General features: G+C 40.7%; 1 protein-coding gene and 1 long non-coding RNA gene across 2 annotated transcripts in view; one reads left to right on the top strand and one right to left on the bottom strand.

Annotated features, from left to right (window-relative positions):
* The window catches only part of LOC122412236 (uncharacterized), a 53461-nt gene that overhangs the window by 22662 nt on the left and 7092 nt on the right, over window positions 1-23707 (top strand). Inside the window, exon 3 of the mRNA XM_043421657.1 lies at window positions 18617-18760. Within this exon, the coding sequence (XP_043277592.1) occupies window positions 18617-18760 (144 nt within the window). The remainder of the gene's footprint in view (window positions 1-18616; window positions 18761-23707) is intronic.
* On the bottom strand, window positions 355-22991 carry LOC122412237 (uncharacterized). The gene is made up of 4 exons (XR_006261314.1): window positions 21035-22991; window positions 7617-7802; window positions 752-890; window positions 355-617 (listed from the first exon to the last, which is right to left on the bottom strand). It is a non-coding gene; the product is annotated as an uncharacterized lncRNA (long non-coding RNA).

Raw genomic sequence — 23707 nt, 5'->3', positions numbered from 1 at the left:
AATGTGCAACGTGAAACCAGAAACGTATCGAGCCTGAAAGCAAATCGTCACTTTCAGTTTGGCTCGTACAAGTATTCCCGTATTTATTACCACCGTAGATCGAGGAGACAGCCGATGAGAGGTGCACGTCATTTGAGCGAGTACGTGTACGTGAGCATAAATCAAGGCCTCTAACGCGAACAGTACGATATAATAAATAGCAAATTTCACGTTCGACGAAAAGTCATCTATTTTTCGTGCAATAACGCATGTGTACATAGAAGGATTTATATACATTCATATACATTCATAAATGGCAAGATTTATATATTTTCATACGTGTAAATATATGAAGAAATATATACGCGGATGGGATAGTCACCGGTGTTGGTTGCTTCTGGTCATTAGGTGATAACGGTAAACCGTTCGCAATTCATGAGAGGTAATGAACGCGTTGTGTTGGCGTACACATAGCGTGCTCGTGGCGTGGCAAGATCCTCTCCATCGGAAGCTCCTGATCCTTACAGCATACACGTTTTATGCTAATTGCGCGGACGACCAAGTACTGGCGAGTCTCCACGTATCTGAGCAATTCGTTACGAGTCTCACATTTTTCAACGATCTTCAAAGCTAATAACCTACGAACAAGAGGACAGCAAAATCCAATAACTGCGCTCATATTTGCCTTTTGCTACGAGGAAACGGGCAGATTATTTTCCATTAGATCACCTTCATCTTTTCTTTTAATATTTCGCGCACGCATTCATCTTACTTTTATCGCAATTCCATTGCGCATTGGGTTGTTCAGTCCCAGCTCGAAGTAAGGACGAAAATGCATCAGAGCCAGATATCGAGCGCGTGTCAAACGTCAGAGATTCATACTTTCATACTTCTGTAGAACGAACTATTCCCTGGGGAAACATGCAAAGAGGAAGAACAACTGAGTCAAAAAAACAAATATTCGATCGTCGATTGCCTTCATTTTTTCTCTCTTACAGCGCAAATTTCTTTTATAAAGATAAAAAAGATTTTGACAACGTGATTGATATCCCAATAGGCGAAATTTTTTAAGGCCATTCTCACTAACGTATTCGATCATCCGATTCGCGCTTTCGTTATAACCGTACAACAATGCCATAAGTTTTCCCTCTCAGTTTTATGCAAAGGATATTACGTGTGTATCCGAGAGTTAGCGTAAGCCTCAGCAGTCTCAGCACGGAGAGTGACGGGATAGGATTTTTCGCTCGTAACGGCTCGTTAAGGTCAACCTCGACGGACTAATTATATGCGTGTAATCGAAAGCACCATTTCTCGATAATATCTGATGATCTATATGTACACGCTAGTGCTCCAGGGTATTTGTGCGGTTATGAGTGCTTAAAACTATACTATACGTTTTCATAGTACGTGTATGGACGCAGAAAACTTGAGCGCGATTTAGCAACGCAAACGATAAGTATGAAATATGGCTGATGTGTAATACTCATTCTGCGAACATATCATGTAATGTTACACGTCGTTAAACAATATTTTAGAAAGTTTTGCCGATAAAAAGAAGGGTACGAATGCCGATGTGTATCGCGATCGAGAGAGCCACTGTACTATGACAGCGTCTTGAAACTGATCGGATACGAGATTCGTAAACTGGGTTCGAGAGAGAAAGGATTTTTTTGTATGAACAAAAAGAGATCGATAATTCTTGACACTATGGAACAATTATTCAATTATTTCTGCTTGTCCTGATTCGTGATTTAAGATCGTAAATGCTTCCAAAATTGGAGTTGCACCGATTTTCAACAGAGAACTTTGGATCGGATTCAGCAAGGAGATCCAGCCAGAGTTGCTAGTGGAATAGTCCTGAAGTGATCGGACATGAATCTTCTTATGAATTTTAGACGAAGCTCAATTGCACGAAGAAGGGCATTGTGTGACGGACGTTCCAAGATATTCTTTGTTCTGACCATATTTATTCTCGAGTCCTCCGAACCTCTTGTATGAAGGAAGGTGAGAGGACATGACGAGAAGAGGCAAAGAGAGCCATGCACCAATGAATGTAAATATACTCAATGGCCACGTGATGCCGTGGGCTCTTCTTGTCATACTCTTTTCGTCCTTTCCTTTTTGCACTGCTCTTTTATATTTATCGCGATACACAAAAAACATTTGTTGAGCGATGTCACAGCGTTAATCCTTTGCGGTTTTCAACGTATTTTTTATCGTCTCCCTCGTAATTGGTAACGAAAATCATCGTCGAATTTTTCGAATTTTCATTGTGCTGATATTTCATATGACGTAGATTGCTCACTGACCATGTTATAACAGCATTTATTCCAAACCGAGCAATATCACATGTTCAGCTGTTCTCGTAGCCAGCTAACCAGTCACGAGGGCTCTGCTTTCAGATCCTGCATTGTACAAAAGTGTGTGGAGTCGCGCTCACGAGGCTTGCTAGTCCACAGTAACGTACCACTGTCGCTTCTCCATACACGATACACACTCCGACTCTCAGGAGCTCTCTACCACGGTGGCACTGCCGTCGCGTTTCTATATACAAAAGGGAACAAAGTGCATCCAGAGACGGTTGGGCGCTAACAATGCTACTCGGACATTCGATGTCCTATCAGCTTTCGTATATACTATTACAGAATAAGAAAGAGCGTAAGATAGTTTATCGAGAAGTAGATGATGATTTAGGTATTCGTGAATCGAGCGATTCTCCACCGAGCATCCTGCACCAATTTAAAGCCATAAAAAACGATTCGTTTTTTTTCTATCCTACGAAATGTCAAATTTTGTTACATGACGAAAGCAACGAAATGAACTCCATGCTTTCGCTCTGGAGCTGAGCACAATAATATTAACGTTTCTGATGGAGGTCAATTTTGAGTATTTTTAGCCAAAGAATTATCCAGACGTTAATCACGTTGAAGCGATTTTTTTTATGGTGTACTTCATTATTTTCCTATACACCTACTTTTAATGGTTTGTTCTCGGTATATCGTGGACTTGGACAAGGATCTATAATTTTAATACGAATCAGAAAATTCTGCAGCCTCTTTTCGTCCACATGTACTGCAGTAATGATCGTAATGATAATAATAACGTTTATGCGTGGGATTTCTCAACGGCGCTCCTCGAAAGCTGCTACGGTTAGTTCACTGTTTCATTGGATTCTTTGGACAGCGAACGTACAAGGTATCTCGTTTGCCCTCTCACTAATCAGCTCGTTGATTGGTGGTTCGTCTTGTTGTCCGGTGTTCGGTGCTAAACTCGAGTAGCCCCGAGGATCTTCGGAAACTTAGCGGTAACGCGTATACACGCTCTGCTGTGCTCGGCCTTGTCGTCGAGGACCTACATCCTTATATATGATACATTCTTGGTATTATTATATACGGTTTCTCGTTAATGCGACTCGTTACTCGGCTGAACAAAATGATTGCTAGTTGACGCTGCTCACGAAAGCTTCGGCCGTATGTGCCGGTCCGGTACATGCGAACGTGCAATTTTCTATCGTTTCCACACCCAGTTTCGATTGATCCGAGTCCCAATAATATGAAAATTAATCTCCGACTTTCATTGAAATTAAAAAAATGACCTGGTTATTGTTGGCTTTCATTTAATTGGCCTCCATGCCCCATCGTTCCCGCAGCCGATCAATTTTCTTCCGAGCTCCGCTCCAACTCGAATCATTGTGGTAGAAGTGCTCGTAGCACTCGTTGAAAAATGTCCGGATGCCAGCACGATGTGCGCTGATTCACGTATTCTATGTCCAACCGCACTGAGGGAACTACAATTGGCCTGAATTTCGCTCAGTCAAGATAAAATTTATTCGTCATTCTAGAAAAGAAAGTATTTGCTTACACACTTCTCGGTGTTGACTACAAATAGTTGATTGGACGCAAGCTGCTCGTGCGTCGCCGAACCGATCACATGGAATTTCGTACCGAACGTCATAATCAAAAAATTTGTAATTCAAATTAATTCAAAATAATTTTTTTCAGTGCAAATGATGGCTCGAATGAAATCCTATCGAATAAATGAACTCTTAACCAGTGTAGGTATAATCATTATAAACGTAAATATAAAACGAGAGGACAGGGGCAACGGAACTGGTTACCTTATATATGTTATATTCCGAGAGTTGACGAGTGTACGTCGTTGAAGATGAGAGACGTCGAGACTGCAATGAGGAAAAAGGGGAATCCCCTCACGGACTTTCTAAGTGGTCACGTTAGATATCGTTGAAAAGTCCACTTACGGTATTTACGGCCGAATATAAATCAGGCTTAAACACGGGTTCCGTTTGAAAATAGCTATACTCGAGATTTAGATACATCGACGCGTATATCTATAACATATTGCGCGTGTATTTATAAACTACGAGAAGCTCGGACGTTCTTGGTCGGCGATATTTATGAGTGAATAAATTGTCTATAAATGGTAATGATCCAGTTTCTTATTAGGGGTTGTACGAGTCCTAAGGGCATTGGCTACATCACGTGCAACACAAAACTTCTATATTTTCAACGCAAAAAAGAACTAGGATTTTTCAAAATTTTCCGATTCACGTAGACAGGGGGAGGAAGATGAGAAGCAATTTTTGAAAGTCAAGTTATGGTCTATTCGCACTATTCGAAATGTCTAGACAAATTTGTATTTGTATCATGAATGCACATGTGTCCATTTGGTGTGACGGTTGAAAAGAATGATTACAATTAAAATGAGCAGCGATCCAGTTCGTCTAGTTTTAGTCCGTCTTATTTTTTGCCCCCAGGCTAGTATTTAGTGTCCAAAAACTTATGGTTGACTGATGAACGATGTTTAGCGAATGGAGGAGCGCGATTATCGAGCTGCTTCGATATTTTTTATCATTAACTAGCGAGAAAATAATTATACTCGTATATAGCAAGTCTGGGTATTACGAAATGAAGGTATTGAAAAAAAATGAGGAGAAAGAGAGTACGCACATAGATCTTTTCTGATCTCTCGTTTGTGGCAGTCATGCTAATTACACTCATTTGGAGTGACTAGCTGCTCATTCTCATATTTCGGTCTTTCTTCATATTCTTTGGAGAACTCTCACTATTAATAACCGATTATCCGGAAGAAATTGAGAGTAGCGTACTCGTTTCTAGAGTCTCTTCGCTACGAGACAAGGTCACAACCGTCTCGAGCAGCTGTTTCAAGTCCTCCGCCATAATTTGTGGCTCGCCGTGTACACCTTCCTTTTGCCTCTTTATAGCTACACCACATTCATTTTGAACGTATGTCCACATATTCTGTACCATCCAGAGGAGAAAGTATTTGCCTCAATTCTCAGTGGAGTCAGCAGCAGCAACGATTGCGCTCGACTCTCTCGAAAGATCAACGTGCTCCGATCCTGCTCGAGCTACATCGATCGTTATATCACAGCTGAGGAATATATTTCAGCATTTACATCGAGAAACGGAGTAACGAGGCCAACCCTTGTACCTCTCGCTGGACCGTGGTAAAAGAGAAAAACATTTTTTTACGATCATGTTATTTGGAATAGCACAAAATTCATGTGGAGTGTTGCTGTATTCGTGGCAGAAAGCTGCTGCAAATTATTCAAGATCTTTATCGGAGAACACGAAAAAGAATTCACGCAGGAGGTTTCATAATTTCGCAAACAAAGGTCCATTTTGTAACCGATCGATTTTCTCCTGGACATTCATCCAGCCCACACGAACTCAATGCTTTTGATGAATGATCTAACGATCAACGGTTGATACAGAAGCTCAGTTTTCTGTGACAGAAAAAAATTAGTTTCGCCATAATCATTTATCACAGTTCGAAAATCTCACTTTTTCTCGACTTTCAACTTTCAAAATGAATGTACGAAAGTTGTACAATGAAATTCGATCGAAATAAAATTGAACCTCTCAATCAGTGGCTCAATTTTGAACGAGAGAAATTTTTCTCAATGCCTGCAATACGCCCTCAGCCTCTGGATGTTTTCACTACTTTTCCTTTTTTTATTCCAGTAAAATGTACCACATAGATTGACAGAAGAGATGGGGTTGAGACGAGGTTAACTAGGAAGCTGCCACTATGAGTTATGTGCACATTACGAGTAAAATGTCTGCTCACGCGCATGTGCTGTAATTAACTTACTCGATTCCTCGGGTTACGCAATTCCATTCGAATGATTCCTGTCGCGGCTGTCGCTACGCCCACGTTTGACATATACGAATATGTTTGTGTAATGTACGATAATATTACTGTACTAGATAGAAGCGAGGACATTTATGCTTAATAAACTGTCGCTTCGTCAAATTATTGCGCTAAAGTCACGTGATATTTATTTACTTTGCGTTATTAAATCATTTGCAGTAACGCCCTTCGATTTCGAAAGTTCACTGTCAGAAAAGCTAACACGAAAAAAAGTTGCTCGTCCCCAAAAACGGTTGCGTGTCACCGGGCACTGCTCCAGTGCGACGTTTTTCAATTCGTGTACTTTTGTATTTTTCCAAACATTATTAATAACGCAGGGAAAAACGTGGGTATTGTGTGTTACAATTACCGTGAAACGAAGAACTAAAATTATGCTTTTTCGATTTTATCTTCGGTGTCTTGAAACTATTAGCATGCTTACTCAATCCTAATTGCTGGTGTTTAATCTCCATAATTATAGTAGCGAAAATGATCTTTCAGGAGCTCTTTAAGTATTTGCAAACGAATATAACTATTTTGCAATTACAAGTAACTAGATTAAGTACATTAACGAGGTTCGGCGTTCCGTTTCCACCACTTGTACGTGCAACTTTATGAATATTGATAACTAATAAAATCGTAGTTAAATCAAGCCAAATAATGAGAATCTCAACAAAAGTTCCGTAGCTTTTTGCACTGCATTTGATTTTTTTTAACTTGTCTTCGGTGTACTACATCCTCAATTGCGTAACGGTTCTCGATAGCATGAGGGGAAACAGTGCCGTTCTTGTTAGATTATTCTCCTAAACCCACCGGAACAGAACTAACCGTTGGCAGAAAACGCGGACTCCTTTCACGGAAAGCTTTCCGTACGGAGCTCCTGATTCTCGGTGTTGCACACGGTGCGATACGTGCTGCTGTCTGAACAACCGCAGTAAAATCCAAGCAAAAAAATGAAGGGGAGAGAGAGAGAGAGAGAAAGAGGAGTTAAGGTCGTATCTGATTCACGAACGTTTGCCATTGTTTTATATCCGACGCAAGGGGGCAATCCCCCAATCGTACGTGACTCGTGCAGAAAGTGGAGGTAACGTTTTCCAAGAAACTCGTCGCTATTTTACACTTCTGCATTGTCGAGAGTACCGTCGACAATGTTATTTCTTTGATGTCAGACACCTGCTTTTTCGGGGTTTCGGAACGCACGTAGCCAAAATATTGAGTGTCCGTATATTTCGTTTTTTTTTCTGCTTTCTATATTGCACTACGTGAATTTTCATTTTCATTTCATAATTTTATTGTCTTGCATACTTTTGCCGCAATTTCTTTTACGAGCCGCTATAATAGCGAAAATATTTCATCAAACAACGATGCTGCGCATGTTGCTACTTACTGAATTGTTTTTTAACAGTGTAAAAAAAGAGAAAAAAATTATCACTCAAGACGTTGATTATAAAGTTGTGCAGTACCTTGGACACGAGCCAAAGACATCGAAAGTTGGATGTGGTGACATTTGTTAATCTCAAATGTATCTTCGGGCCTGTGGCGACGCACGATCGAAGATATTTTCTTTTAGCACATGATTCGTCCTGTGATGTCATATGAACTCGTCCGCAAGAGAGTGTTGATTCCAAGTTCACGTTCGTGTGAGTTCGCTGCAACATAATCTCGAAATAAAAACCCGTTCGAAGATTGCCTTCTGTGTGTGTTAATTTCTACTTTACTGATTGATGATATTTATGGTGATGGCCCATTCGTTTTTTTTTGTTTCACGAAGCAAACGCAAGTTCAGGTCTGTTGGTCGAAATCTCTGAGCACCCTCGTCATCGCGCTGTCAAAGTTTTTGAAAATTATTATTCCATAGGTTTTAGTTACTTTTTCAAATTCAGTAGAATAAATTGAATCAAGAAGGATTTACAAGATGTCGAGTCCGAGCGACAGATCTAATTCGAGCGGTTTCGAGCTCAGCGATGACGGATTTTACGGTTTCACGCGTCACCAGATTGGTCGATCGAAGTGTCGTACCTGCCCTGAGATCAATTTGATCGAAAGTAGCTCGCGCGAAAAAAATCGTTCAGGTAAATTCGAAGGCGCGGATGAGTTTTTAGAAAAATTGAATGTTTCAATTTTGTTGTTTTCAAATTGTTCATTTTTTTGAAAATTTTATAATAATGGTTTGAAAATAATAGACGAATCTTTATCATGTTTGTGCATCGTGAAAGAAAATCGTTTCCAGCCAAGCGGACGAGACAGAAGTGCCACAGGATGAGGCGGAATTCTTCGAGAATTTCGGAACCATCGTCCGAGAAGAAGTTTCGCCATACTCTACTCACTTCGTTTCTACATCCTCAAGAGCGACAAAGGGACAACGACTCAGTTCATTTTATCGCGACAAGAAAGACCATAAAGCTAATGATGGTGAACAAAAGTTGTCAGACAACAGAGATGTCCTCGTCCTCATCCTCGTCCTTCGAAAAAGATACGACACGGCTGGAGTGTCCCGTCTGGGCTGGGAGCAGACATTGCGAAATCGTTGAGACTAATCCCGTTCCGTCTGATCCGATTGGCCCGATCGCTTCAACGAGAATTCTACCGTCAAAAGATCAAAACCATTCTGCTGTTGATCCAACGAAAAAACTGGTCCCAACTAAACCAATCAACACTCCGAATATCCCCAAAATTCTCTCGAGCGAAAAAAACCAAACTTTTTTCTCCGCCACGAAAAAAGACTTATCAATGTCAGACTCCGTTCTGGCCGTCCCGAAATACGACTGCCCGCGATCGTTGACTATCTTACGGCCAAGAAGACCTCGCCATGAAGCCGAGCGTTCCGAATGGGACGCACAAAATTCGCGCTGCCGAAGATTCACGTCGAACCATCGGATTAAAATTCTGGGCAATGAAGTCCATCAAATATTGACGCGAAAACGTAGCGCAAAAATAGCGTTTGAAAATTCAACTGTTTCGCCGGACGGTAAGAGAAAATATGATGATACCGAGGCCAAAATTGAGTTTTTGTGGCAGCCAAAACACCCAGAAATCATTCACAGTCGTGACGTAATTGATTCAAAAGTTTCTGATGACCGATTGATTCTAATTCCTGAACCTCCGATCCCCACTAACTATAAAAATATTAACCAAATTCCATCCGTCCACGATCACGAAAAATCTCAACCGGATTTTCGTCTTTTACCTCTTGATTGTTTAACGCCCCGTGAATCCCAGGAGAGTGTCCAAATTATAGAGGTTCAAGAAGCTAATTTAACTAACTCTACCAACGAAAGTAGTATCCCGAGGAAAGAAACAGCGATAACAAGCCTTCCGTGCGCAGCCACTAATAACGCTGTCAACGGAAAAATCGTAATAGTGAAAAAAGAGCGACCAGACGTCGACGATCAAGGACAACCCCATTTATCGAATGTTGCTGATGAAGCAGGACCGGAAAGAAGGCCAAGAAGCTCGTCGTCTCCTGCGTCAGACGACAACGATGACTACCATTTTCTAATGTCGTTGCTCTGCCAATTGAAGAACATGCCACGTTCGAAGAAGCTCAAAATGAGGCTGAGAATCCAAACGATGTTTTGCGAGGACGTGGAATCCGCCGGCGATTTTCCTCACTATTCTAGTTTTTCGTGAATAGTTCAAATCGATTCTCAAACGACAATATTCCATGAAACGCCGAAAATACTACGGGACGAAATAAGTTTATAGTTTTTCTTATTTTTCGACGATCAATGTTTCTTCAACGTCATCAATCTAAGGAGTTCAGATGCTCATTCCCGAATCAAAGGAATCGATTTCAGATGAAACGCCTGGAATCGATCCGAAGCTTTATTGACACACTCCAATAGCCTTCGTACACTCGCAGGATTCCTTAAGCGTATAAATCGAAATACTTGATCAACGATGCTTATCCGCAGACTGGAAAACAGCTTGATGAAATAAATTTGCACATCCAGCTGAATTGGAAATGCAGCGACGATTTCATTATGCAGAAATGCATGCATACGAGATAGATTCTTATGCAATATATAAATTAAATCTAACATATAAATAGGAAAACTTATTGACGAGGGGCTGCAGGACGCTTGGTTTACCCAGCAGTGTGGCCCAGGAGCGTAATCGTTATTTATAGTAATCCTTTTGCATTTTGTGGAGAAAATTTACATGGAAAATTGATGGTGGTTTGAGGCGTGTGTAGAGGTTTCGTGAGACGCACGAGCTCGAATCGCGAGCGTACGTTTAATGCGAAGCGATATGCAGTGGTGAGAAATGGCTATTGGTGAATGTGTTGAAAAAATGATATAAAAAAAGTAAAAAAATTGCGAGAGCTCAAGTGCTGGGGCACGCATCGAAAAACCGAACGATTTTTTCAGTCTCGCTCGCTTTCTATGCGCGGCAAAGTATGATCGTCTTGACATGTTGACACGTACCATTTACACCTGATCGTGAACGTCGAGATTCCGTGGAACGGAACATCACCGGGACCGAACATTTTTTTTCTCCTTTTTTCATAGCTCCCCGTCTCTCGCTCTCCCAAAGAATTACAAAAGAAAATGTAAAACTTTGAGAAGCTTTGCAAAAAAAAGGGATTCGAAAAGAAAAAGATCGATAGGCGCTTCATTTGCATGCCGACCACCTGGAGAGTCGCTCTCGGTGTTCGCCTCGAGCCTGCGGCTCGCTGTGCCAGAGCACCTTCGCTGCTGATCGCGAGACTCCGCACCATCTCAAAACCCACGGATACAACGAACTCGAACATACACATCTATACGGGTGGTTATTAAGGTATGTGCGCGCGAAGAAGCACGTCCCTGAAAGTGAAATTCCTTGTCGTTGAGACTTTCCGAGAATGACACTCTACACCACAAAGATACGTGTCCCTGGGGTGATGACAGACTAAAATATACACATAAATCCATGTTTTCCCGATTCGCGGATGTGCAGAAGACGGAGCAGGCGTCAGCTATCTCGGAGGATGTCAGATTTTCCATGCTGTTAACGAGCTTTTATCTACTTCTTTTCGGGCGGGATTTAAAAAGTTGCTACGAAGATTTGGTCTATTTTTCATGAGCCTACCACACGATCTCTACAACACGAAGAGCTCTTAAAAGTTCTCCGAAAGCTATTCTTTGGAATCGTCTAACAGTTAAAGTGCAGCAAAAAAAATGTTGAAGCGATGCTAACTTTGTTGGAATCTGACAACGCTGTGGGTTTCGCCGACAAGGGATAAGGCTTCGAAACTTTTTTATATCACGCGAAGAGCTCTGAAAAACTTATCGAGAAGCTCTCAGCTATAATCGTCTAGCAATTGAAGGGGAGCAAAAAAATGTTGCTGCGGTCCTAACTTTTTTGGGATCTGTGCAACGTTGTGGGTTTTGCTGGCCAATTTATTTTTTTTTGTCATGATTTAGCGTCGTCGTCGTCGTGAAACAGTATTTCAGTGCAAAAGCTTGCTGACACCTGTGAATATAATCTTGAAAATCGAGGTTCTGAATCATTTCAGAAATTGTATGTATTCAGAGGTTTTTTAAAAAATTTCTCAACATCGTAAATGTTGGTGGAAACCTCAACGACTCTTTCCCAACGAGCTGTGCTCAGAATGAACTACTGCATCTCCCATGCAGAGCGAGTCCATGATTCATTCATGGCCTACAGAATAATTAGCTCGATTGAAAGATTTCACGAATTCTTTGGGGAATGTGCTTTGCTCCGGTATTCCCTGTTTTCGCATCGGAATTACCAGTTATCGGGGGTGAACACTCATCCACATGACGAAATTTCGCTAAATTTATCAGCATCGTCATGCGTCTGGAATTTCTTCAGGTTTCCTTGGGATTCCAGGAACTTTTTAGCTGCGAAAATATGTCTTCGCCATCAAAAAAAAGTCCTCGGAATGTTAATTACTATCGAATTCACAAATAGCAAAGAGTCACGAAAAACAGTTTTCAAATTGAAGAACAAAGTAAATGACTATGAATTTGACATTTTAGAGTAAAAATCTAAAAGTTTGGAAATTAGTATTCAGACCCGGGCGCAAATTACATCTAAAGGATTTTTCTCGAAACCTTACAGCTTTCGAGTAAAACGGCATTTATTGGAACTTCTTACTTTCAAGCGAAAAATTGAACGATTTTGCAAGGGAATCGAGAAAATTCGGCTTTTGTTACCCTTTTCAGATCCTCCATGAAGAAAAATGACGAAATTTTATTTTCAGCCCTCCGGGCGGAAAGTGGCAACTTTCGGCCCGCTGCGCGGGCCGAAGTTGCCGCATTCCGCCTGCGTCGGACAGAAAAATCGTATACACTCCACGGGAGTGAAATTAGACCACCTCAAACCGCGTGCTTATCACCCTCGCCTTCGGCTCGGGTGACAATTCTGCCCGCGGTTTGAAGTAGTCTATTTTCCCTCCCTAGGTGTGTAATATACTATTTATGAAGTGAGCGCCATGAAGTGTGTGGAAGTGCATATCGAGACAGAAAAAATCGTGAAAAGTTTATCGTAACACAAAATCTGCATTTAGAAGTCACGAAAGTTCACATGTGGCTTGAGATTTCGAGCATCGTATCCGTACTTTTGGTCGGGAGTGTAAATATACTCATGCGTGTGTACCGTTGCGCAACTGTGAAAGCCGAGGTAAGAGCCAACGGGCATTACATCGAGCATAGCAGAAATTCACTCTTACTTCCACCGGGAACCTGCCCTGACCTCCGTGCGCGATAATGAGAGAGTGATCCGGGTTGATCTCGATTTGGTAATGGAGGTCGGGGATAATGGGATCTCACTGGTGCAGCGCGTAACAGCATCGATTGCACGTGCTCGATACTTGATGGACGAGATGACGAGAGCGATTTACATTTTTTTGCGTAACATTTGCATATGAGCGGGAGAGCCCGAAATCGCAATTGCGAATTATATTTGGCAAGCTTCGATTGTTAGATGTGCGAAGATAATGTTCGACTCTTCGAATAGAAATGGAACGAATGGAAATTTATGGAACGACATTTAATCGAAAAATTTGTAGAAAATTGTTTTTTCTCTCGTTTAAGGTAGATCATTTTCAAAGGATCGTATTTTATGGGTGTCTGAATCGGATCGATTTTTACTCCCTAATTAAAGATATAATAACTTTAAATTAACGTCAGAGTTATTAGTTTGAAATTGTAAAAAAGGGTTCAACTTATCTTATGGCGAATGAAATTACAAGCCATTAATTAATTGGAGATCCATCACTGACTGAACCCCAAATTTCATTCGTCCCTGGCTAAAATACTATAGTTTTTCATGTAAAAAATCGCATTAGAGAGTGCAAAGGGAAAACGGAAAGGGGAATGGATCAAGAAAAAGTTTTAATAAAAAGACAGAAGGCTGTGATAGGAATTGGCCAAGCCAAGAAGAAACAAAATACCGAAACAAGCATCGTGATATATCTTTATTACTAGAAAGACAATCGTCTAGAATTTTTTCCCAAACTTTCATTATATATTTCATTGTTATTGTGTACTTTTTCATAAACTTCGTAAAAAGCGTTCATTCGTTATATGGAAAAAGATGAACGATTTTATATCACCCGGTACGTAAATGGACGCTTTTGCGTACGCTTCGCATACACAAAACCCCCATTTCCGCACCTCGTAATATAAAATTTCGTATAACACGCGTACGAAAAACTTTTTCGTCCTAGTGTTATAATGTACTATTTTATGCATAGTCCCTATCTGTGAATTTTTCTTCATACTTAAACACGTTTATCTCGATAACCAATAAGACAAACCCTTTGAAATTTGGCATGCGTATCAGTAGACTACCCATTTAAACTCTGTGTAAATTTCAAGACTTTCTAACGTAAATCTTTTCGTGTATGAACTACCTTAACCTATTTCCAGAAACGTACGACATTAAACGTGCTGCTGAATTATTTGAATTCTCTCATTTGGACGTGACATGTTATATTTATCGGCAACAAAGTTTCCATGAATACTATTTTAATTTTTAGATGAAGAAACAATTCACTGGATGATTGATTTATAGAGTAAATTCAAAAAATCTTATGTCCATACGTTCTGTTATTATCTTATATTAAAATTTATTATCAACACGTGAAATAATTGTTTCTCTCTGTACGTTATTATTACGGGATTTGGCTCGAAGCTCGAGAAACAAAGGAATTCGTGGCACACTGTACGCACGTTTCTAACGACGAATGGAATATCATTCGCTTATCGGCAGTAAAGCGTTTTCTCGATCTCCCAGCTCAATGCAATTTTAGTCTGTACGCAGTCAATTGCTTGTTGTTAAATATCTTGGCGATATAACGAGAATCGATGGTTCATTTCCGAGAGGCTATTTATCAAACTCCGTACAAAACAACTATCGACTCATGTTTTGTAATGGAGTCGAATGATAAAATTCTGTGTGAGAGTCAGAGGAGAAACAAAATGTGTTGCTCGGATAGTAAAAGTTTTCTGAGCACACGCCGGCGCTCACTGGAGAATTAGAAATGTCTTATGTCTCGGGAGGTTTCCTCGTTTATCAATGACATTTCTTTCTCTCTGTACGCTCAATTTCCCAGGGATGCAATTAATATTTTGAAAAATTAATTTTTAATGATATGCAGTCGTTCTGCATGACGTTTAGAAACGACTGTGGAGTTTTGCTTCCTCGTTTATTTATAATATTCGAGAGGCTTTCAATTATTGATTTTCCGGTTACATTACTGACTTGGACATTAGCATCATTCATTTCTATTCAAACGTAACCCATTTGCAGTGAGAAGATACCGTTCGTTAAAAAATCATCAATCAGGTGAAATATTGTAATATACGTTTGAGAAAAATCCTTCAGGAAGCGAGGTAAATTCGTACGTGAAAATACTCACGTACAGGATTCTAAAGAAAATTTATTTGTAAAAATAAGACGAAAAGAACCATATGCATTTGCTCACCACTACAAAACACATTGCTCGAATAAATTTCACCATTTTAGTCAAAAGTCTAATACAATTAATCATGAGTAATGAAAAAAACTGCCTCATATTTCGCACCACATTAAACGACTATTACGAACCAATAGTCCTCGCGAGATCCATCATTTCTCAACCTTCGTCACTGTGCAATCGCTTCCCTTTTTTCGTCACAAAAATAAACATCTATCTTTTATTTCTTTACGGTTTCAACTACCAACAGTCCTGAAATAAAATAATTTTTCTGTATTTTTCTCTTTATCTCTTCCTCTAAGTTCCTTCGCGACATCTCGTTGTACCTCGGGATGTACTTTCATGTTGTTACAAGAGTTATGCACCGGTAGAATGTCTTAATTGAAAGCACGGAAGTTCAATGATTTGGGAGCAAGCGCAGATCTTCTTGAGACAATGTTTGGATAAGAAGTTGAAATATCTGCAGCCAGTTTATTTATCAAGCTCAATCATATGTATTTGTACGTATATAAGGGTTCGTATACAACAGACATGTTAAGTGCCTAGGTGCTAGTAAACTTGGCGAGGAACTTAACGGTGCGTGACAAGGAAATAATTCTAGATCGTAAGCGTCGATAGATCGTTAGATCACTCGAGAAGCAGCCCGTTAGTCGCGTCTCTGTGCGATCTCTTTGCTCGATGTCCCGCTACAACGCATCCCTTTTGCCGGCCCAGGATCTTCCATGTTCCGATCCGATTCTAACATTGTCGATTCCCATGAAAACTGGAAAAAAGCTAGCGGCGTTTTGACTTCGTGTATACGTATACTAAGTATCGTGTTATGTACGATCCCGAACGATTAAGCGCTGCACTTCCTGCTGCGCGGTGAATACACCAAACGCATACTCGGCTGCTAATGTCGCGATTGCTGCCGCGTCGTAGCCTTTTCCGGGATGGGCTCTTCATTCTTTCTCGCCGCAAGAGAAACTTGAAGAACTCACGGTTAATTCTAAAGCTATAATATTCGCGATCTTATGTCCTGAGCGTCTGACGTACTGCTGTACTAAATATGTTAGTATATCTCGAATGAACAGTTCCGGGTGGCAGGGAAGGAAGAGCGATTAAAATAACCAAAAAATAATTTCACTATCTGAGCAACAGTCACGATTTTCTTATCAATATCTTGGAATTTAATGGCCCTTGAACATTGATATTTGGGTCCACAAAACTGATAGAAAATGTTGAGTTTTCAATACGATTTGTGAGCTCGCACAATCGGTATGGAGAATTCTTTTAGTTGGATTAAGTACATGCTTAGGTACGAGAATTTGAATCTTAATGGCTAGGAATTGAGACTTTTCATCGATGGATAAAGTCTTTACTTCCATCTCGGAATGAGTAGACTTTGTTTAATATTCTCACGATAATAGTGGCCATAACCTGAGAATTTTGACATAAAATCGAAATTTATTCGATTATTCCAGTCTCTGAGATAGTGGCATCAAGTTTAGTATTAAAATAGGCTCGTAATAGGTTTTTTTAAGATTCAGTTTTTATTGATAGTTTAACATGCTGATCATAATGGCGCATGTCAGATGACTGGATAATCGGTCGAAAAACATTGATGGTTGTCCAAAAACTATTTTTTAAGAGAAAAACTCGGAAGAGCATAGTTAAGAAACATTTGAAGGAAGATTGTCCTCGATAGGATTTCACGCGTTGATTTTCATTTATAAAGAAAATAAAAGCTGAGTGCATCGATCGATGTAAATTCTATTTATACAGCGATATATTTGATAGTCCAACTCTCGGGAATTACGAGCCCAAGGGAAAGCACAAGGATTTAACTTTGTCTCGATTTTTTCGTTTCACTTTATCGAGGCCTCCTGGGGCCGATCGGCATCGGAATCTGTAGAGCTTCCGTCGTTTTCACGAGTGATTAGAATAAGGCAGTTTAAAATCGGAGTGTTCGCGAACTCTGAACGAGCGAGGGGCGATGACGAAAAAAAATGAAATTTATTTGCGAGCTCGAGGGCGCGGTTCATTCGTAAAAGCGTCTGTCGACGAAAGAAAGGTCGTAGCGATTGTGCCACATTGGCAGCTCAATCTCGTGAGATACGCCCTTCTCTCGTAGATCGCGATGCACCTATTTTACGGGGCCGCATCGATACGATACACGTATTTGAAGAAGTCCAGCGCACGGAGTGCTGGGATATCCACTCATTCGCAAAGAGAACAGTCAAGGACGAATTTATCGTTCGCCTTTCCTGGGTTAACCCACCCCAGGGGACCGAAGAAGAGGATAAGCACTTGGGTCCCAATGGTGTGCGGAGCCGGGACTCCGATCCTTCTTTTAACATAACATCACACTGTAATGGAGCATGCGGCTAAAGGGGTGGGGTGGAGGGTTGAACAAGGCGGATTTCCAATAAATTTTCTCATCGGTGATAAAAGTATCATCGGACCAAAGCAGAACGAACTTCTCTTTCGCGCTCTTTCTCACTCTCCTCCTTTCTTCTTGCGCGTTCACCACTCTCGTTGTAAATCAATCGAAGATGGCTGCAGATACCAAGAGGAAAGTATGTCTATACTCGTTCGGCCCAGCTGCTTACTCTTTGTACTTTCCTGCCTCACTATTATTTTTCTACACTTGATTTCCCTTACGGTTTCGTCTCTACGAGGCGTCCATATGCATTTATAAATACACCCAGATACACCCATATGTGTTTGCGTTCGTGTGCACAAGCCCCGATCGATCGAGCTCTCGAATTATCTTTCTCCTCGCGATCCAATAACGTTGACCAGCAGTTTTTCCATTTACATATCATGCTTGAATTATACGACGATTATATCTACCCATCGTTTATGGATAATCCGTAAAATCGTCGTAAATTTTCCATAAAACTAATGGTCTTCTATAAATTGTCATGCACAACTTCACATAATCCCAATACTTCTTGAGCATTCAAGCATTTTTATGATTCTCACGTAGTCTTATACTCTGGAAACCGTATCGACGTGATACGACGAAAAAGAGTCATTCTTTTTCCACGAAATTTAGTACTTATTTATTCTTACAGAAATTTTGTATAAAAATTTCTCACTTTCGTTCGTACCGATCATGTGGGTACTCCAGGGCCTTATACGTCGAGGGTTTAAAAAACGGAGGTGAAAAATCTCACACCTCGAAAGTGCGAGAGTTGTAACTCGATGAAATACGAGAATCGTATCTCGCACCTTCGCTGACCCAGATTTTCATGGTAAGCGGTAAAACACGAGACATGCGTTGAGAGAGACCGCGCGTAGAGTGAGAAAGCGAAAAGTGTTGTATTCGGAGCAAACGATCGACAAACGCACTCTCACTCTTCGTGGCAATCACGATCGACGTGTGCCGTACCGTAAGATTATTTGAAATTCGAGAGAGCCTGTCGCGTGGACCATTCACCTGTTTTGTCGCTGTCTCCCACGTGTTTGCTCAACGTCCGGCGCAAGAACGCAGTAGTCGACGAAGGAGAGCTAATTCCGTAGTGTTTATTTTTATTTTTTTATTTATTGCAGGCTGGTTCTCCGTCGTATCGAACAATAGTGGGACCGGAAGTGCCAGGGTTTACAGGAGAATCGGGGCTCTCGTGAGAGCTGGAGTGCCTGCGTTTCTTCTCGCCAAACCACTTCGGGCGTATACCTTGACACACTCGAAAATGGGTAAGTTATGTTGCTTAAATGAAACCGCACTCCTTAGTGAATCCCACGATGACGAGATCAACAGCATTCGTGAAATCATGTAACGTCGTTATATAAATGAAACATTCTAATTGGAAAAAAATACATTTCACAATGTGCTCAAGATTTCTCATATCACTTCGACAAACAAATTCAGAATTTGTTGTATTCGCTTTCAGAGTCATTCAAAATGTTCAGGTACAAATTTACATTCAGTTGGCATCGCGATCAGAATTATGGGAATGAGCATAAAAGTACAAAATTTGCACGAGGACATTGTGGCTCTCATAGTGAACGTATCTTGGTCTCTCCTCCGCTCATGCTTCCGTATGCTCGATGAAAAAATAGTTCAGTCATTAGCGAGCCGAAGAGTAAACAGAGTGCGAACGTCAACCAAAGGAATTTGTCTCAGAATCGTAGAAATTTGATCAATGAACACGTATGTACGGTATTTATCGCGAATGGAGATTAATTACTGCCATAATCTTGGACTGACCAAACAGACGCGGTGCACGGCTCAAAATTTATGTGGATAAATAAATTTTAATAACTTGTAGTCGAACTCTTCGGTCATCGGTAATTTAGTATCGAGCAAATAGCCATGTTTTGAGACACACGAATGTAGCGTTTTATCGCTCCCACGAAACAGATCCTCGTCGTGTTATGCATGTATGTCATTTCAAGGGAACTCGAGCGAAAGAGCTGAAGAATCGAAAGATTTTGCAAGTTTTACGCATATTTATGTTCAAATATATTTATATATGGGGAGGCTGCTCTCTCGAACCGCAAAAACCGCAAGATTCATGATGCGCGTAAATCCCAATGACGTTCGTAGAGTATCCAGTGATTTCAGTACCCTGAAATCACTGAATCTCGAGAAAGAAGGAGCTTCAACACACTGTCCATTCGGTGTTCGTCCGTATGATAATAGTTTTACCTGTTTATACAACGACCAGGTTGCGAAGAGCAGAAGCGTCGTAAACGAAGCAGTTAAATGTTTAAATGAGAGGCGCACGCAATTACATGTACAAAGAGCGAAAGCAGTTTACAAGTACTGCAGAGGTTGCCAGGCTTTATGTACGAGTTCTTTTTCTCTCGCTCTTTTTATTCTATCTTTCTCTCAATCGACATTGAATTTTCCAAGCTGTCGTGAAATGAAAGTTCCAGATTAACCGAAAAATCACTGTTTGTTCCCATTTATTCTAAGAGGAGTGTGCTATTCAAATACGTAGATTGGAATCTATTTAATTAAATTACAATGATGATCGGACCTTGAAAGCCATTTGGTAAGGTCAAACGGAAGCAAGAATAATTTTCATCACTAATTGTGATTTCGGGATATTCATACACAAATTTTCAGATGTTTTGTCTCATTTTCAGTTTTCGAATTATGTTTTTTGGGTATTCTGAATTAACCCGGCGAGCGCTCTCGGGATCGAGCGCTCGCCCCACCGCGGGCGTCGCTAGCTCGCGGACTTGGGAATTTGGGAAACGTGAGATAATGGGCATTTTCGTGCTCTAGTTCTCACGCTCCCGCGGGTGTCAGCACGTACTGGACACGCAATTCGGGTGCGATCGACGCGACGTGTGGCGCAAGCCCACGGCGTGTCTTCATCGATCTCCATATTGATTTCGATAGTCTTGATTCGGTCGTTCAGCGTGCTGACGTGCTCTTTGTCATCAAATTTCTCTTTGGCAAAATTCACCTCACGTTTCGGGAATTAGTCAAAAATACGGTGCTCATCACATTCGGGACATTATCGGCTACAGTCTGATACTTCGCAGTCGGGTCACTTCTCCCTTGTTACATCTCACCGGGCTAATTTTCGGGCCTATTACTCATTTTCGGGACTGTTATTCTATCATCGACATAAAAAAATTCAAAATTCCTTTCTTCAATTTCGTCATTTTTTTATAATAAAACTTAATTTATCAATTTTTTTTTGTTCGTAATCAATTACTAAGGAATTGTTACCCCTAAAAAGTTTTATTGCAAGATTAATTCCATACAGTTGTTACGTCCCCGTAGAAGATTTTGAATTGGCAGGGGGTATATGCAACACGGTATTGACTCTTCTTTCGGGTCAAGACACTCAAGTCCTTTACCCAGGGACGAGAGCCACGTCGATTGAGTATGGGAGAGCAAGAATGATATTTCCTTTTTGCGAGTTAGGTTGATTTAGACCCCGATGGCATGCAGATGATGGACCCTCTGGGGGGTGACGATGTGGTTTGTTTGAATAAAAGTGTACTCACAGGGTTTTTCCTTGGTGGGTTAATTGATGTTACTCTTTATTGGAAGGTACTGGTTGTTCCCTCTTATATTTGCTTTACAATGGTCCGGGTCGAAGCGTCGTCGTAGGTTTCAAGCAGTTACAAATGCTCGCTCCGAGATAGGTTACAATATTTATAATTATATTTGTTGTAATTATAATTGGAATTTCCGCTTTGGTTGAGTCTGAGATATTGAGTGAGCTTACTTTTCGAAAATTTTCTAAGTTCAACTTTGAACAAGAGCCGATGAGAAATTCTGACTTTCTTTTCTTCCTTTCTTTAATTTATTCGCGGGCGTGGTAACAAAGACTTCTTGAGACAACTGATTGGATCTTTCTTTTTATCTGCGCTTCCTTTCTGCGCTGCTTCACTGCCTTCCGGGCACTTGCCCCCCGTTTTTATAGGGTTTCCCCCATCTACTTCTTTTCTTCTGATTGGTAGCGCAAAAATATGACGTGATTTCTGCGTCTTGAGGGATGAGCTTTGGAAGTTCTGGGTCGCGCATGTGACCTATTTGCCCATAGCCAATGATTTGCAGATAATGAAAGGAAGGGGTACCCGTGGCTTTCTTGCACATGAGCCGAACAACAGTTTTATGTCTTTTCTGGCGCGTGTTTCGGCGCATAATCTTGACCGCAATAGCGTCTCTTGGTGAGTCTATCCGTGTGGCGCGTGTCACAGTGAAGCTGTGTGAGTCTATCCGTGTTGCGCGTTTCTCAGTGAAGCTGTGTGAGTCTATCCGTGTTGCGCGTTTCTCAGTGAAGCTGTGTGAGTCTATCCGTGTTGCGCGTATCTCTTAGCATGATGCGCTGGGTGAGTCAAGTTAGGCAGCCACTTTTGCCTTGCCTTGATAATTTTTATGCGCTGATATGATATTTGTTTTTTAAAATGGGAGACTTATTTTTCTGCGTACTACATTTTTTTCTTACTTTGTATCTAATAGGTTTTTCGTTAGGTCAGGGGTTACTGATCATGATGTAACACAGTCATGGGTGAAATAGAAAGTTTTGAAAAGTCCAAGTGCAAATTTGCACCAGTGTGGTGAGTGTGTGACTTCAAAGGGAATGTGACGTCTACGAATTAATGTCATTGAAGGAGGCCAAATCATCATATTTTCGTACAAAGTGTTACATCTTCGTAGAAGATTTTGAATTAGTAGGGGGTACGCAACACGGTATTGGCTCTTCTTTCGGTCTTTGCTCCATGATTAATTGCCATTGTTCCATTAAGAATCTTTTTATTTTCATGGCGTTGTTCAACGCACAAGAGAAATTTTCCCTCAATAAAATCCCGTGGTGGATGCAAAAGCACTTAGGTGTAACGCTTGGAGTGAGCACGGAGAATCTTGTACTGAGGTCCACCAGTGGGCATTCCACAATTGCTTGTAAGAATGTGCTTTGCTCCTTTCCAAAAATGTATATCCGACGGGCATTCCTGCTTAGAACCTTTAATTGGTCGATTCCCTGTCGGTAGGTGACACTTCCTTCTTGCCATCCCAGCCCATGGGGGTGGCTAGATTCTTCAAATTTATCTGGTGCTCGTAGATACTCTTCAGGTGGTTGTAACATCCAGCAATCCATATAATTCTCTGTTAGTGATATTATTGCTATCTCCTTCAAGACAACATGCTTTGAGTTGACTATGAAGAATCCTACGTCAACTGCGTATAACTGTCCCGTAGCCATTTCTGTACAAAATAAAAGAGAAAGTAAACGTTGTGCTTTAGTAGGAAGCGATTCTATTCATCACTGCTGCTATCACTTAAGGTATAACTGGATGGATAGCTCGACCAAAAATTATATCTGATTGAAATTTCCGTACTTCGTGATGCAATAAAAATCTGAAAAAATTCAACAACATTTGAAAAGCTATTGTTACATTGTTACGTCCCCGTAGAAGATTTTGAATTGGCAGGGGGTATATGCAACACGGTGTTACGTTCCAGTAGAAGATATTGAATTAGCTGGGAACGCAGCACGGTATTGACTCTTCTTTCGGGTCAAGACACTCAAGTCCTTTACCCAGGGACGAGAGTCACGTCAGTCGAATATGGGAGTGCAAGAATGATTTTTGCGAGGTTCTAGATGATGTAGGCTCTGATGGGTGACAGGGTAACCTTCAGCGATGTGATGATGATTTATTTTATCATAAGTTTGTAAATAAGTACTCACAAGATAGGTTCACAATTTATAAGCTGGTTGATATTTTATTTGGTCGGATTTCTCCTGATTTACAGTTGTCCGGTACAAAACGTCGTCGTAGGGGTTACAAGTTACAACTTGTCGATAAAAGAACTTATTCTTATTAATTAATTCTAACTTTTATAAAATGTTTACTTTAGTATAAATTGACTCGTGGAGTAAGTGATCGAATTTCAGATTATTTGCAGAATTTATTGAAAATTTTATAAGTTTTAATTGAGACGAAAATTCGCGAAATAATTGAACGTAGTAACGACTTCGAAAAGATTTAGTAGAAATCACATTCATGGGCGTCGCTTTCTCTCATTTAAATACCCTTTGCCCCCATTTAGTGGCCTCCTGGCTATTGGCTAATTTCTTGGTGGGGTTATCCTGTCTTATTCTTTTTTTGCTTATAAGAAAAGTATTTTTAGTGCGCATGGCAACGAAGTATGAAAATACTATTGTTTCTGCT

This window comes from Venturia canescens, chromosome 6 (genome assembly GCF_019457755.1).
Source record: "Venturia canescens isolate UGA chromosome 6, ASM1945775v1, whole genome shotgun sequence".
Taxonomy (NCBI): Eukaryota; Metazoa; Arthropoda; class Insecta; order Hymenoptera; family Ichneumonidae; genus Venturia; species Venturia canescens.
The sequence above is the reverse complement of the archived record's forward strand: the minus strand, read 5'-3'. Positions and strand labels throughout refer to the sequence as shown.